The sequence below is a fragment of the Ascidiella aspersa genome, chromosome 3, assembly GCF_963924565.1.
Source record: "Ascidiella aspersa chromosome 3, kaAscAspe10.2, whole genome shotgun sequence".
In the NCBI taxonomy this organism is placed as follows: Eukaryota; Metazoa; Chordata; class Ascidiacea; order Phlebobranchia; family Ascidiidae; genus Ascidiella; species Ascidiella aspersa.
Window position 1 is genome coordinate 13,911,154 of NC_139449.1, and position 17,722 is coordinate 13,928,875.

Sequence of the window (17,722 nt, forward strand, 5' to 3'; positions counted from 1 at the left end):
AAAATATGTAACTTAGTTCTTTATACATGTAAGGTATTGGGGTGCTGTTTTCAGAAAATAGTTGTGCATTAACAAAGAGTATTTTTTAAAGACCTTGTTCCCCCTAACAATGATAAACTAGGTGGGGGTGCGGCCGACCCCTGTACTAGTTGATTATCACCAGTTGCTAATTGAGCACGTAACAGCCGGTTAGCATCTCCTCCTGCTCGTCTAGAAATGCTCAAGATAGGTTTTTAATATTTTTTCTGGTTGATGAAATATTAAACAAATGTTTTAAACATAATAAATGCCGAATTTGAAAATTCGCAATATTCCCATTATTCCCGGGTCCTTCAAAATTCCAGGAAAGTTTCCAAAATCCCCGGAAACTTTCCACCCCTTTACAACCCTAGTCAAATAAATGAAGCTTCTATCAATGTCTCCCTGCATTCTACGATGGATGAAACTTTATTTCAGGCCCTTGCCTCTTCATGTATTACCGCGACAATAAATTCAAGTACGGCGAGGTATTTGTTAAATGATTGAAAAATATATGAGATAAATATAATTTAAGTAGATAATGCATACGGCCATGTTATTAAATTTGGGCCAGGTGACATGCTTAAAAAGCAAATGCAATCATTCTCTTAAGGTGGATTAACGCCTAGACCCATGGTATACTATACTTTTTCCAATGAATTACTAAGACGGGCCACTGCGCAAAATTAAAGGCGCACCGCTGGTCAATAAAGCGTAGCAGGCGTCCAGAAGTTCGTGAGCTGATTAAAGCAAGCAGGCATGACTGAGTTCTGAACTGACACTTATCTGCCGCTACATGGGAGTCAATTGCTACAGAGAGCAAAACGATGACGTCACAATATTTTAGTTTTTTTGTTCCCCAAACGAAGGTGCGTAGGGTTGAAGACTCATAAAGTTCTTATGCACACCTACATACCACTCTACGTCGTGTCTGAAAATGTGAGAATTCTACGATGAATACTTTTTCTGTAAAGCTTCGGACAAAAATCGGTCTAAAACATTTAACGGCAAAAACAAGATATATCCCTAAAATAAGTTTTGGGCTCATATAATAAGAGCAAAAACAAGATATGTCCCGAAAATAAATTTTATTCCTATATAAATACAGTTAGATATATGTAGTAAACTCTATTTGTAAAACTTTCTAAATAAGTTAAATATCATTTTAAGTCTTGCACTTGTCCTTTGTTAAGTTCAGTGGTTTTGAACCTTTTTTTTATGCAATAACTGCTATTCAAACATAAAAAAATGTAAGATGTTTAGTTAGATAAGAAAAAATGATTTAACCTCAATTGACGAGCATTTTGACCTTTGCATCATAAATTCTTAAAACTTTCTTCTAAATATGCTGCCACAAAATGACAATTTATGTCTCTTTTTGCGTCTAAAGTATGCGCCTTTGTGGTCTAATGACTGTCAAGTTTCCGCATAAGGTGGACAAAAGTTTGTATCAACATACAGGTAGCAGATTTTGCCAAACAGTACACAGCTGCAAAAGTTATAATCAATGGACGCAGGTTGTGACCTTTTAACTCATATTGCAATTTAAATAAACAAAATGTTGACTTGTTGTTGTTAAGGTATTTGAATAATAAATGCAAAACGAGTTCTTGTTGCTTTTGTTGTCTTTGTAATGGCATTCAAAAAATAAATCATATGAAACTGTATATTTATCATGTAAACTGAGACAAAATAACCCTTGCTAAATACTGACAACATGCCACTTGTGAAGTCATTTTTGCCCCCAATAAATGCCTCGAGTTTGTGATAGGAAAATCTGTGCGTGTATACATTATACATGCTTGAATGCCAAAATGGAATCGCTTGCAACAAAGTTTATGTTCGACATCATTTTTTTAAATCTTATGTAAAGCGATTTGCCAAAAAAACAAGAATGCCTTGAAAAATAGTTTAAGTATGTTGTGCAAATGTGCATATCTGTTATCAACTTTAATCGGTCCCTATAAACCGCTTAAATGCAAAGTCAATTTTGTTATACATTTCTGTAACAAAACATCTCTCTTAAGAGATGTAAGAAATTAGATCATTAGTAAAATAACCTGTAACTTTTTGTTATGTGTGATGTGCCTATTTGTTTGTTATGTTGTTGCACAAGCAGCTATCATAGAGAATTGACTCAATAATTGGCCTTTAGTAGTTGGTCAAACGGGGGTATGCGATCATAATTATTTAGATGCCCATATAATAAAAATAGCTCAAAATTTGCCTCCAGTAGCATAGTTTATGTTCATTAAAAATGTGCCAAATCAGAATGACAGCATAAACAAGTACTATATATGTAAAAGTGTGTGTTTCAGATAAACTGAAGCGCTAAGTCACAAAATACAAACTGGCTTTCATTTAAAGGCTGATGAGAATTCTGTGTTTAAAAATCTTCTGTGGAAAATATGTGTCTGTCCAGCCATCAGTGGTCCCGCTAAGCGCATTTTTTTTTTCAAAAATTTGGGCACACTTTTTTTTCACGGAAGTGTGCAAGCAAAATAAAATTAAGAATTTGTTTTAGTTTTACTAAAATGGATTTTAACGGACTAAAAAAGCGAAAGCCAAAAAAACAAGGTTCTGCGTATCCAATTTGGGCACTTTTTTGTTGGAAATTTTGGGCACTTAGCGCACTTATTTTCGGCTTGTGCACAAAATTTTGGGCACCTTAGCACATGGTAAAAAATTAGGGGAAACACTGCTCCTGGGTTTTCCTTTTTATATGTGCCGACGGACTACTGGTGTTCATTTTACAAAGATTTGCTTAATTCAGACTAACACAAGACTACTGATCACATTTTCATATTTTGTTTACATAGCTTCTCTAATATTATTTTACTTCGATTTGCATTACTTTAACATTAAGCTGTTTTACAGGTCCTAGTGAAAAAAGTTGCTTCTTTAACCACTCTTGCTCCACCTTTCAATTCTTTGATGCAAATCAGCAGCAAGTTACTTACTGACTTTAAAATTACATCAGAATTAAATAAGAACCAACCCTTTCAAACTTTTGCCTCAAGTTGGTTTATTGCTTTACAAAGGTATTGTAGTGTGTATTACATTCCAATGGTATTATAACTTTCCTATAATGGTATTATAACTTTCCTAAATGTTTTCTTACAGAATTTATGAAAAGCAAAGTGAGGTAACCATATTCAAAAATGTAGAATCTCTTTTGCGCCACATTGTGCTACATGCCAAAGATAACTTTGACCATCATAACAACTCAAAAAAGGTTGCACTTTTTGAAAATCAATTTTTATTTAAAAATAAAATTATTTTTTAACAATTAATTTTTTTTTTAAATTGGTATAATTTTTGCAATATTATCTAAATTGAAAAACCTTCTGGTTCTTTGTTATAAAACTCTAAATTGTTTTGTTTTTAGTGTTTGTCTGTTTTTCTGGACAACCTATTTATTCCTACCATGGAAATATTGTGTTTGCTAGAGATGCATGGTACTGGTATTCAAAGTTTGGTTGATCAAAAAGTTATGCTCAAAGATTTTTTAAATCATTTGCTGTTTTCAAGGTTACTAATTAAAGCTGTCATAAAACTTGTGATATTATCTTTAGGGTGAATACTAGGGATGTTCAAAGTATAATCCCAAGGTATTCTAGAATAATAGGTTTCGAATCTAGAATAACGAATCCAGAATAGCGAATCCTAGTATATTTTTATTAAATTATCTAACCTTGGTTTTGTTTGGGGAAGGGATTCATCTTAATCTACCCCACAGGGCCTACAATCACAGCAATAAATCGCCCAAACAATTTGCTAACATGTGTACATTATATTAAAAAAAATCTCCCATATGTTTAACATTCTTAACAACCGTCATTTGAAGCAGTTCTGTAAACTGTATTATGTCAACTGTCCAGGTTGTTGCCAAAACTTATATTTTTGCCAATAGTGAGTACAATGAAACACTGCATACAGAAGTCTTAAGCAATTCGGTCCTGTTTTTTAAAGCATTGTTGGGTTTTAGTGCTTCTTTTTTGACTAACATGATCTGTTATGCAGTCAAATAATTTACTGCAAAGAATGCAAAGTTACTATTGACATAACGAATTCTTGACAATTACGCTGTGCATAACTGTATAACCTCGCTGAATATTGGCCTAAAGTTGACCTTAAGTAACCCTATAGCACATTTTGTAGACGGCCAGCACGTTTTACAACGTAATATTACTTTTGCAACTTAACGCATTTAGGGCAATTGCGAACTCCACACCAGACATTACACGTTGGTCGCTCGCCCAATAATGCTTGATTGACACTTAATTATTAGACGAACTTATCGCGAGACGCGGTAACTGGTCGCCCGAAAAAACGCTGACACTGCACTACGGTAAAACATTAAATTATATCGGTTCCAATTACCCGAAATAAACGGCAGAATTGGATTCGAATCCAAGGATTCGATATTCTACTTTGAACATCCCTAGTGAATACACAATGTTCTTAGGTTTAACTGACCCAACATACCAGGATCCAATCATTTTGCTTGCTTGTCTTATATATCTCATAGGATATTAAAAAACATCATCAAAGTAATTTGCCACCTAAAATTGTACTATGTTGTCAGGCTTAAAGTTTGAAAATCACAGTTTTAAAAGTGTCAGGTTTTTGTTTTTTTCTCAATACCTTTAAAATTTCAAGGCCATTTTTGTGCTGTTTAAGAATGGGTTATTATTGTTTCATGCAGAAAAAATTTGGATGTTTTTGAAAAGTATTTTTCTAAAAGTCTAATGCTTGAAAAACAAAGTAGCAACAACATTGAAAATGCTGATCTAGTTGTTGGTCAGTTTTGCAAAAAACTAAATGATTTTTTGATGTCTGGAAAAATGGACCAAAAGGTATATTTAAACAAATTACTTATTAAAATAGGACTATAATGTATTAAAAATATAATTATAATGTTTGAAGTTATAAAACAAACCCTAGTTTATTTCCTCTATTTAACCAAAGAATATTGCCAAAGCATGTCGGCCACAAAGAGAAAAAACAGTCACAGTAGCCGTTTTATGTACATATATATATATATATATATATATGTTTGTTTAAAATATCTAAATGTCTATTTAAGACATGACGGGATACTCAATAAATATAATGTCATTTTTCTCCCTAGAAAACTATACCATGCCATAATGTAAAACATTGTATAAAACAAAGAATATAAGCATGAAACACGAAAACTTTTGCATTTACAAAGTTAAAGTTAGAAAAATATAGTTTGACCGGGACTCTCAGGACCACATTTGACATGCGGGTCTGTAACACGCTGCCCATATAAAAGTTTTCAGCCACACCAACTTTAGAAATATAGTACAATGAATGTGCGGCTATCATGTGGCCTACAACTACATAATAACCCTAAACTATTCAAAAGTAACTCGCTGCCCACTAAAAATGGCTCTGTTGCCCACTGTTTTAGTTTTTTTTTATTTAAGCTTGTTTGTCAGTTTCCTGTATTGTTCTTTTCACTTGTTATTGTGAATTTTTTGTTATTTTATTTGGGAGTTATTTTTCTATTAAATTCGCCAGTTAGTTGAATTCCTATAATTCTTTTGATGTTAAACGAAAGACAGATAGGACTAAAACAGTAGTGCCTTACGGTTCAAAGCCCATTTGAGCACTTTACGCACTGAATTTTGGCTCCTGCGCCAAATTTGGGGCACCTATGCACATGTTAAATATTTAGAGGGAGCACTGTTAAACATTGGCTAAAAACTGACAAACCACCCTTATTAATTGAACTGACAACCACCCTTATTAATTGTTATGCCAATAGGTAAATACCAAATAATATGATCAGTTATCTTGATTATTATTTATAGGTCTTGTTATCTTCTAATTATTAGATAACTCTGCAACACAACTTAGTTGATAATGGCATGTTATCTGCTTTTGGAATGATTGTTATACATCACCGAAATGTGCACAAACACTAGAACTGTGGTTCTCAACCTTTTTGTTTTCGCGACCTGTTTTAGTTCTCGAAAACCTATGCGACATCCTCATTATTTATGTATAAAACATAAACCATATTACAATCATATGCAATTTGGATCTCGCTTTTCCCTGAAAACATGTTGTTACAGGAAAATTCAATTTTGTATAAACGCCGTTACAAAGAGAGTCAAGGTGTCATAAAACGGGTCCTCAGTGTATAACCGCTCCTATTTATATTGGACAAAACTATTAGACTGGAGCTAATTTAACTGCAATCGGGACGTCATGAACATTGAACACTATTGGTTCACTGAAACAATTTACACAATTATTAAACTAGCTGTTGTTGTTGCTCCTTGTACTGCTGTATTTTTGTTTATATTTTTTGTTTTTTTGTCAATTATGCATTTCGCGAATTGAACACGGCGACCCCCCAGACAACCTCATGTTCCCCCCAGGTTGAGAACCACTGATCTAGAACCACCATATGTATTATTTTTATGCAAAACATAAAATTTGACCTTGCTTATAATTTGCAATACTCAAAATTTGTTTTATTGTGTACAGGCGCGTAGCGTGACCGTTTCAAATAGGGGTGTCCCGAATTTTCAACTTGGAGAATTCCCCTATTTTTCGTCTGACGTTAATGAATAATGACATCATAAAAAAACTAGATTTGGGAAGAGTCATAATTCGACTATCAGCAGCCAGTTTTCTTGGGTATGGTGTGAACAATCCCCAGCGAGTACCGGCAGAGACCGAAAAATTTTACGTTTTGTGTATTCTAGATGCTAAAAACGGCGATTATTGGGAGCTTACCGCTGTTTAAAGTCGTCTATTTGACGTTAGAAAAATTGCAACACCTCGTCGACTTACGCACGCCCGATTGTCAACTGATTTCAATTGTGCGCGAAACGCTATAAAATTGCGGTGTCAGAACAGCCTATTGTGACGTAACAATCACAAACTGTTGCACTTCGTTGTCAGCAAACTTAATGATGCTTATTAACAAATTTGGTGATATTTGTATTTTAATTTCGCCGATGGTATGAAGTGTGACTTCAAACTAGCCCATTTAGAACTCTGTATAATTAGTAAATTATTCAGCTGAAACTGTGCAAGAAAACCACACAAACATGGCTTATTACTAAAGTTACGGTAAGACTGCCATTTATGATCAGTTTAGCGGGAAACTATAGTTCGCCGACGTTTTAATCTATGTTTCAAAATGCGACAGTCCAGCGCTCCTTTTCAAGATTGTTAATAAAAACATTCAATAGAGCGACCTGCGGTGAAGAGATTTGCTGTACCTTACAAGCTTGTTTTCTACGTTGTTGAGAATGTTTCGTTTACCAATAAAATATATTTTCGTTATCAGGCTTGACTACAATACTTGAGTTGGTGACAGACAAAATGCTAAATGAAACAACGATAACAAGCGGAGATTAGGCGTTGGCGTCGATAAGCACCGCCGTGTGTTCAACGCCAGGTGCAATGTTGCCAATGTAAAATTGCAGTAATCACGGTTTTAGTTTTGTGATAATCGTTCACTAAGATTTCAACGCTACGCCCCTGATTGTGTACTACTTTTTTTAGAAGCAAGCATAACCTGAAACGATGTCCAAAGGACCTCTCGCTGGACTAAATTCTTCAAAATGCAAATGTCATAAATGTTGTATTTTAATTACCCTATATTTTTTATTATATGTTTTCAGGGCAAGCAAACTGGAATAGTAATATTGTATGAATTATTTTTAATGTCATTTAAAAAGTCGAGCCCAAATCTTCAGTTTCAATTCTATGCCCATCTACAGTCCTGCTTGTTGACAGAATGCAAATCTCACTATTTGACAGACTTTCATGGACTAAGTGTATTACTTCAGGTTAGTTGCCAAATTTGTAATGCTATCAGTTTATTTAAATTTATGTTGTGTAGGTTAAATTACAGTATGTTTTTTCTAGCTTTATGCAAGACATAGGTCGTTTCAATCAATACATGATGAAGAAAACACCAACAACCAGCAAACTCACTTCACCAAGACCCTGGATAAACTGTTGCAAGTTGATGTCTGGTAATTTATAGGTTGTTTGTAATATACACCGGAAGCCTTCAAAACAGTTTAATCCTGTTAGCCCAGGAGCTAGCAGAGATTTAAATAGCATGGGGGGCCCATTTACGATCTTAAATAATTTTAAGTTAAATGCTTATTGAAACGTCTTCATTAATATGATGTCGATATACTCGACATTTTGGCTTGGCATTCATAATCAAGGGGGGCTGTTGAAAAAACCCCAAAATTTCGGTTTAAATATCATGTCGAGTACATCGATCAAACCTATCTTAAATGTTGCGCCACATATCAGTGGTCAATAAATGGCCGATCATAAGTGCGGGAAATGGTGCAAACCCCATTTGGGTGGAAAGAAACTTTATATCCTACTGTAACATGAATGGTAGGTCTTAAGTTGAGGTTTTGGTGCAAAATACATTTAAGACCAGGTCAAATGTAGCACATGTACCTTTTTATAAATGCCGATAGAGGGCGCTATGTTTATTTTTGTATTAATTCAAATTTCCACATAAACTGGAATGTTGTTGTTTTTTGCCGTTTTTTTTTATGAAAAAATGTTTTAAGAGCGATTACATACAAAACTTTATTGTCATGGTAAAGAAAGAGGAATGAAATGCCAATGAAGGAGGTTGTCGAATCTTAACAAATACAAAAAGAAGAAATCTGTCTGATCAAAATGCCATGATATAGCATAATTTTATTTTAGCATAACATATATTCATTTGACTGGCAACCTGTTTAAAATTTTGAATGTTAATGTCAATATTATTCATGTTTATAAAATAATTTGTTTGTCAATATAGCATTTAACGTCGCTTAGTCCTTTCAATAAAAAGCGCATAGCTCCCAAAATTAACCACCCCGAATGGCATTTTGGGAAATTTGTACGTACCGCAGTGCGTAACGAAAGCCGTTCAACTTTCTATAGTCGATACATATCCGATTAGAACCATCTTTTTTCTTCACGACAACCACAGGCGATGCGTATGCTGGGCGGGATCGTCGTATTATTCCCAGTTGTAACATCTAGTCCAGTGGTTCTCAAAGGGAGCCACTTGGCTCTCTTTGGGGGGAATTTTAAATTTGGGGGAGGAAATTTGTTCCAGGGAGGAATTGGGGAGGAAAAGTGGATGAAAATGGCTCACTTTTTATCATTTGATAATTATAACACATAACTAACTGCTCAAAGTTTAATTGGGAACGTCTACTTACTATACGACTTAAAGTAGCCTTATGTGAAGACAATATGCCGCTTTAACTGTGTTAAACCTAGTCATAATAGACTCTGTTTGGTTTACAATATCTATTGTTTCTTCACACTAACTAAAGTTCACTAGCACCAGGTGTCTGTTTTATACTGTTGGTTTGTTTTAGCATGGTTGTAAAAGCATGGTAAAAGTAATACATAAAGTAAAGAAAGGGTAAAACATAAGATTGCCAGATATATTTTAAATTCTGCAAAATGCCAAAGCAAATGCTGGAGAGCGACTTTTTCAAAATATCATTCAGTTAAAAACATGTGGTTGGATCTACAAGTTTGTGCTAAGTATGCCAAATTAACGGTTGCAGAGCAAACACTTCTTCCATTTCCGACTACATATTAAGTTGAATGTGGTTTTAGCGCCATTACAGATATTTTAACCAAAAAAGGAACACTTTACATTTGCAAACGCAGTGATCTTCGGGAAAAACTAACATGCTTTTCTGCTCAATTTTTATTATATGGGCCGAAAATTTGTTTTCGGGACATATCTTGTTTTTGCTCGAATTCTTTTATGGTTTTTTTGGTTTGTTTCAGACCGTTTTTTGTCCAGAGTTTTACAGGAAAACTATAATTTGGAGAGACTTCAAATGTCCATACAAGATGGAGGCTTATATGTAGGGGTTTAGAAGTCTATTTACCTAGGGGCCTTAAGCTGAGGGTACAAACTGCAAACAAAATATGACGTCATCGCAAAATTGTTTTTAGCTCTGTACTCCAACCTAGCGGTAGCAATATTTCCCAAAAAGGATATGGTTAAAACGAAACCGGCAGACTGTCTCGCGTTACGCGACAAAGGGGCACTGTTAAATCAGCGAAACAGATTCCGCCAAGGAAGTACATTCTGCTTTGAAACGCCAGACACAAGTATGTCAATATTTACAGCCGAAACCTGAACATCTTCCCTGCCATCGGCTGTTATCTACAATTACGAAAACTGTCCATTATGTTTTTATAAGCCTATGGATTTGTGTATTTTTATTCATTAATGCATTAGGCAAACCACAATATAATCCATTCTTTGAAATGTATCATGTTACTCTAAAAACCCGAACTACGGTATGTTATGGATTCTACACTAAAAGCTAACATTGTATAACGTTGTGGCCCTAGTATGATTTAGCTCGTTTTAATGAAATCGTTGTGCAATTCTATAAGATTTACAAAAGTAAACTTTATATCTCATGCAGCTCTTTGTAAAAAACTTGTCTATTTTGGTTTAAATGTTTAAAAAAACGATTCTCAATTGAAAAATTATTTTTTCAAATTTAATGTCACAATAATATGTCAATTGCAGTCTTAGGATTTTAGGAAAATCATTTTTAAAACAAAAATACAATTTATAAGTGTCTTTCATTTATTATGTCACAGCTGGGCGCACAAACGTTTGACGTCTTTTTCGCAGCTGCAGTCTGGGGGAGTTTCTACTGCTCTGTAGTGAAATGATCTTTTGTTGGCTGCATTATATTGAAACTGATGCCTGACTGCCCTAAACAGACACCGCGTAACGCAATATAATTTATGTTTATTGTTGCATACAAACTGCAGTGATGTGGTTCTAGTGACCTCCAACGCACCTCATGGGAACGAAAATATGTAATGAATAGGGAAACATAATAATCAAACCGAATTAGGCTACGCTTAATCAGAACCGGAACCTTTTACGAGCTTGCGATTACCCAACAACGTTTATTTATTGCTTCACTACCATAAAAATATAATTATTGGAAGGATTAGGAAGAATTACAATTTTGAATTTTAACTGGAAAAATTAATTACACAAAAAATGTTAAAAAAAAAAAAAAAATCTCACAGTTTTAAGAAGGAAATGTAATTTTTTTATTTTCTATATTGGTAAAAGCAGTCCTCTATTTATACAACGAAGATGATATAATGATTTTATATTCACAAGTAAACAAAACAAAATCTGTTGGGGAATACTATTTACTAGGGTTGCCATATTTTTGACATAATCTCTGCTAAACAACATAATTGTTTAAGGTGCATAAAACGGCCGGAAACGTCATAAGGTTTTTTAAACTTTAAGAAACTTGCTGTTGTCACGTGAAACAGACCGCAAACAAGCGGTTAAGTTAAGTGTTTTTGCGCAAAGCGCGAAAATGTTTTTTTAATTGTTTTTACCATGTTCATTGTTCTTATTTAAAAACGGATTTTGTTAATTGTGCCTCAAAAGTTTTGAGGGTCTATAATCTGGTACTCATAAAGTTAACCTTTAAAAATTGACATATTGGGCTTTCATCTTTAAAATTTATGTTATTATGTAATTTTGGTTTATAGGTTTAAAATTATGAGCGGGTCCTATTTTTTCGCAATACAATAGTGTGACGTCAAGTTATTTAAAGCCCTCTATGCCTACCTAGCGACAGTAATATCTAGCAATATATCTACCTTTAGTAGTGTTCGACAATATGCTATTCATGTAAATCAAAATGCTAGTAAACCATAAAAATGAAGCTACGAATCACTTGTTTGTTTTTCAGGCCTAAACAACCCAACAATTGGGTGCTTTTGTGGGAAATTAATACAAAAAGTTAATTTGAGTTTAGATAAAAAAAAGATGATGAAGAAGGTTCTAGATTTTTGTGATTTTGGCCCAAGGGTTGGGGTAGCATTTTTTGAAGGGCGTTTGAAAAAAAAATTTGATAATATTGTTTTGTTAATAAAATATTTACTCCCGGGTGGAGAATCTTAGTTTTGTTTATCGTTTATCTTTGGTTTCGGGGAATCAAAAATATGTTTTTAATGGATTGCAGGTTTTTTATTAATTGGGGGGAAATAAGTTTTATTTGGTTTGGGGGGAGGGGGTAAAATCGATAGGCATTTTTGTTTTGTAAAAATATTTGCATCTACGTCAGAAGTGAAGGCAGGAAATTTTCGGCCAATATTTGTTTTTGCTTGCAGAAACAAGACAAGAGAAAGTACTAACTTAATGTAAAGCGTAAAACGAATAAACCAAAGTATAATACGTAATACTACAAAAAATAACCTGGTAGAGAACTCTATTTATAATGACCCAATTATTGAATCACCCATGAAAATAAGGCCCTGAAAAATACCCAATGACAAAATATACAACAACCGCAACCCCGTCTAGTTGCTTTTTGTATTAAACATGAAACTCATGGTTCACATTAACACTGAACAACGCTTTGCACCCTACTTTTCATCCTTGAGCTGATACGATGTTCAAGAAAACCAACATTTCCTGGTTATCGCTAAAAATGTCCACATAAGCCAGCGTTTCTCAACCGGTGCGCCGGGAGGTTGCCAGGTGCGCCGCGAGAAAATGGGAAAAAAGGTTGCAAAAATTCTGTATTATTTTAGAATTTGCGACTAAAAGTGGATTCCAGCAATAAGACCAAAATTAGAATAACATCAACGTCGGAATATAACACAGTTCGGAATAAGATCGAAAGAGGACCAATAGAAAACATACCCAAACCCCTATCGAACCAACAGTCCAGTTTCAAAACAGTGTCTACAAACGCCGCCGTTTAAAAAACATGGCCCATATAAGGCTGTGGCGGCGCAAAATAGTTCTAAAATTAAATGCATATAGTCTTTGCCAAACTTAATGAATCTCTGGGCTACCCCTTTCGCATCTAAGCCGTAAGTTAATGCGAAAAATTTTCGGCCCATATCTGTTTTTACTTGCAGAAACAATTAAAGGACACTTAAATACATATGGAGCATGCAGCGATATACTAAACCACGGACCAGAGTAAAATTAATAATATTTAAAAGTAACCCTGGTAACACTTTAAATAAAATGAATATGAAATAAAAAAATAAAAATAAAAAACATTAGGCCCTGAAAATTTGTCCTCTGACAAAATATACACCAACTGTATCCCCGTCTAATTGTTCTTATCATTATTTAGTGAAGCAGGATTTCAGATAAATGATGTCAAGTTAGGTGCAACCCAAAAGCTAATATCCAAACCTCCTTTTATGATATTGCAGCTGTGTAATTTGCCTAAAATAAACAAGTTAGCAAAAAATAGATCTGTTGCATAGACAAATATTACAAAGCTTTATACTAAATATATTCCTGGCACTAAAGGATGTAATACATTATTTTTTAAACAATTGTATTTTATATGATGATGCCTATTGCCGCGACATTGATATTTTAATGTGTGTTGTATAACCATTTTTGTTCAGTTGCTCTGAGGATTGGTTTTCTTGCATCCTTTCTCTACTTGATTTGGATTACACCCTTGTAAAAAGTAAACTCAAATATATTCTGAATAAATTGCTCAAGTCTTCAGAAAGTTATTCAACAGCTACCCAACAACAAAATTTTTTTGATAAACTATCTCAACATTTTAAAAGAATTCGTAAAGTATGCTATTCAAGTGGAAGGATATTTCTAAAAAGCTGGCCTGAGTCTTATCTTATTTTTTTGTTTAGCAATCTGATTTGTTGGATTTATACTTGGAAGCTTTGAAGTTAGAAAAAAATGAAGTTGGAAATCTTACTGTTTCTAAACTATTTGCATCAGCTTTTGCAGTGCATTGCGTTCAATTTAGCTCTCCCAAGTTTGTTTTGGAAATTTTCAATACCATCAAATATAGCATTGAGAAAAGTTTCCAGCAGTTTCCAGCAGATGATGTAAGTGTAGAAAACATTTTACTACTAACTGCGACCCAACATAATTGTCTTTACTTTTTTAGATATTGAAATATGACAATCATTCTTCTCGGAATGTGATTGGATTAAAGCACAAGTTAACATCTCCTAGTGGACCACAAAACAAAAAAGTTAAACTTTGCAAACAAAAGGTGCCATTGGTGTGCCATTATGTTGCCTTATTGACCACACTTATAGAGGAATGTGATATATTTTTAGCTAAACAACAGGTATTATATTGATTTTTGAGCTTGTTTAGGAACCATTAGATAAGTTGTCTTCAACTTATATCTTATTCTGTTTTGGATATTAGTTTTGGGTTAGGTAAACGTTTTTTAGGGATGATTCTAAACAGTTAGGCCTTATTCTGACAAATTTAGAATTCGGATTTAAACTTTATTACGACTATTATTTATGAATCCTATTTTGGTCTTATCCTGGTCTCCTGACTGGAGTCCATGTCCACAGTTTAAGTTACTATATCTTATATTGTGAATATAAATATTGTTTAACTACTTTAAAAAAAAATTGACTTAACTATCTCTTGCAGTACTCTTTTGTGGACAATCTGCAAGTCTTTCTTAAGGATCAATTACAAGTTTTATCAAGTTTCTATGCAATATGCAGAAGTAATGACAATATCTACATGACTATTTCCTTTATCAATTTGATGTCAGTGCATTTTGATCTTTCTTCTCTTTTAAAAAGATATTACATCAATGGTGATTATATTTTTATTTTTTTAATGCATTTTAACAAATTCTAAAAAATTATTTTTAAACATTCAAGTGAAAATGAAATCACTTTGACATCCCAATATTCTTTATATTTAATGGGAAATTGTTGATATTTAACCTGTTTAGACAGTGTATAGTTGTTCAATAGGATCAATAACAATTTGGTTTGTAACCTTCTGACATTACCCAGGCAATGTAAGTTATATATTGTTTTTATACTGTGAATCAGTTGGCAATGTTCAAAGAAGAAGCTTAGTTAAATGTTCAAACTTTACACTTAATGCTTTGAAATTCATCTTAGGGGTCAACAATATATAATTTTTATGTACAAGGGTAAAATTAATGACAATTAAGGAAAGGGGCTATTCTAACTATTTCAGAGACATCTTACCAATAAAACATACACCAACACAGATATTATTTGCTTTTCAAATTATAAGCCTTCGTTATGCCCCGTCGCGACTTGTGCATTGGGGGTGACGCCTAAACCTAAACAGTTGTCCGGCAGGAAGCAACCGCGTGAGTTCTTGGTTGGTGAAGGTTTCTGGTCAGATATTCTACCTGTCAAAACCACAGCTAAAATACCAATCAAAAGTATATTGTTACAATGCAAGTTAAAAAGTTATCGAAAGGCAATAATGAACGCATATTTGTTTCAAAGTTACTGTGACAGCCACGGCCTATTGTTGTCACTGTCGGCTCAACACTGCGCCAAAGAGTGCGCGAAAAACCGCTAAGACACGGCATAAAAAGCGAGAAAGTTACACGTTATATTTGGTCATAAAAGAATTGCCGGCACTTTTAAAGCATGGTTAGGCACTCTTCGAAGATTATGGCGGTCATTCTAAGGCCAATTTGGAGCGGCAGAAAGGCGTGTTTATCACCGCCTACAAGACGGACTGTTTATAGATTAAGAGGTTATTGATCAAATGTCAAGCAAGAAAAGTGGCGAACGGACACTCAAACTCAGGAATTTTGTAATTAAATCGGCGTATTGCTAGCACAACAACACGAAAACATTGCATCATCAAAAATGACATTACGTAACTGAAGAAAATGTTTCGCAAACGAAAGCTGTAACGCGTAATCTAAAACCCTATTTATCAATTCGTAATATAACTTAGTATTAATATGAACTCTAAGATTTTCCATATGGCAATTAATTAATTTAGGTGCTTAATGTGTAAGTGAACACGTAACACCTTGCATCAGGTGACAAGACGGGATGTATGTTCATAACTGTAGGTTGGCTGTATGGATGTGAATTTAACCTTTTTTTTTTTAATTTTATATAATAAATGGCAAGGTATGCTTGCCAGACGATTGTCAACAGTCGATGCCATATGTTTGCCGGTCAGTCGCTGACATGTTACCTTAAAGAGGGAGACAGAGCAAAGTCATTGTCCTTAACCAAAGTAGCTGTGACGTCACACTGTGCGCTCGATTTAGGGATGTGTTTAATCACTGAGGAATTTAGAAAGAGTTTGCAAAATGTTGCGTTGGTTGCAGCAATTAAAGTAAGCATTTTTCAGTTTCAAAACAACACACAACATTGCACTTTGGTTGCATGTTTAATTGTCACAATAATTTTAAACCTTTAACTGTAACAGGTGGCTTAAGACTTTTTTACCATGGCAGTCATATAATTCCGTTCCGCAAAATATGTTAGACATGCTAGCCAAGGTTTGTTTGTGTCGTTCCATTTAAACAAAACACACAACATCCAATTTAGTTTGATGTCAATACCTCAGTAGTTTTTTTTTATTTCATTGGCTATAACATGCAGCTTCAGCAAGCTTACACAAGGCTGGTATCATGCGAATTAGTAAAAAATGGTCACATCACATTCGCACCTTTCACAAAATTGCTTTTTAGTTTATTTGTTAATTTTTTATCTTATACTGTTTTAACCAAATGTAAATGATTATGGGAATTTACTTTTGAGAGCCACTTAGATAAGTTCGTTAGTTAGAATCACCAATCCAATAATGCTGCTTTCACACAGACTGTAAGGCAGGGATTCCCAACCAGTGGTCGCATACCACTAGTGGTGCGTAAAGGTTTTTCAGCTGGTAGAACCGTAGTTTCTGTTTTTTCACAAAACCTGGATTTACAACTTTTTATTTTGTTTATCTAGTTTTGTTTACAAAAAAATCCTGAAGCCATTAACTATTATTAGGTAACTATCCCTGTTGTTTTGTAACATTACAATCTCAAAACACAGGTCATGTTAATTGTCAACAAGGACACAGTTGTTTTGAAAAGCCGTACAACGCTGTTGGTCAGTGAGCGTTTACTATGAGTGGCAAATGTTTGCTCTTTATAGATATCATCGTCTATTTTATAGCTTAGTGTTATATTAGTGAAAGCGTAAAAACACATCACAAGATGTGAAGTTTCTATTTAGTGACATGTGCAAACGTTTAGGCTTAAGTAAAAGGTTATGCCATTTCAAAAAATATTTTGCAACTTTTATACCTCTGACGAATATCTTATGCTATCTGTAACAACGCTTTTTGGTAATATGTTGATTGCCACAAGAAACCCCTGCGACCAATATTAGTTGCTATATCATATTTGTTATCCGAATGAGACATCAAAAGTAGTAAAACACAAGGCTTCTTTTCAGTTGTGTTACAGAACCATTTCTCTTTAAAAACGCAACATTTAGATCTGTCTTAATGAATAGAAACACAATAAATTACTGTGTTTTCTTAACAAAGCTATTTTATTAAAAACATTTGAAGTATTTGGGTCGCGAGACCTCAGTACTAGTTTTTTTACCAATAAACAAACATAACTGATCTGTAAGAGGCTGGACTTATTTGTTCAATAGTAAAGAGACTTATATGATTTACCTCTATTTTGTTTCCCTTATTCCATTTTAAAGTGACATGGTTAACAAACCTATATATATTTTTTGTTATTTAACTTATATAACTATAAAGTAGCGATGATTTCATATTATTAAAAAGTATAAAATCAGGGGTTTGCAACAATTAAAAGTTTCTTAACTTTACCCA

The 17,722-nt window shown here is 33.9% G+C and overlaps 1 protein-coding gene across 1 annotated transcript in view; it reads left to right on the forward strand.

Annotated features, from left to right (window-relative positions):
* The window catches only part of LOC146160321 (uncharacterized), a 34,012-nt gene that overhangs the window by 5,092 nt on the left and 11,198 nt on the right, over positions 1-17,722 (forward strand). The window contains exons 4-13 of the mRNA XM_083384926.1: positions 2,896-3,059; positions 3,142-3,253; positions 3,407-3,549; positions 4,727-4,877; positions 7,692-7,859; positions 7,939-8,048; positions 13,495-13,675; positions 13,744-13,944; positions 14,007-14,192; positions 14,513-14,684. Coding sequence (XP_083241052.1) covers positions 2,896-3,059; positions 3,142-3,253; positions 3,407-3,549; positions 4,727-4,877; positions 7,692-7,859; positions 7,939-8,048; positions 13,495-13,675; positions 13,744-13,944; positions 14,007-14,192; positions 14,513-14,684 — 1,588 coding nt within the window. The remainder of the gene's footprint in view (positions 1-2,895; positions 3,060-3,141; positions 3,254-3,406; positions 3,550-4,726; positions 4,878-7,691; positions 7,860-7,938; positions 8,049-13,494; positions 13,676-13,743; positions 13,945-14,006; positions 14,193-14,512; positions 14,685-17,722) is intronic.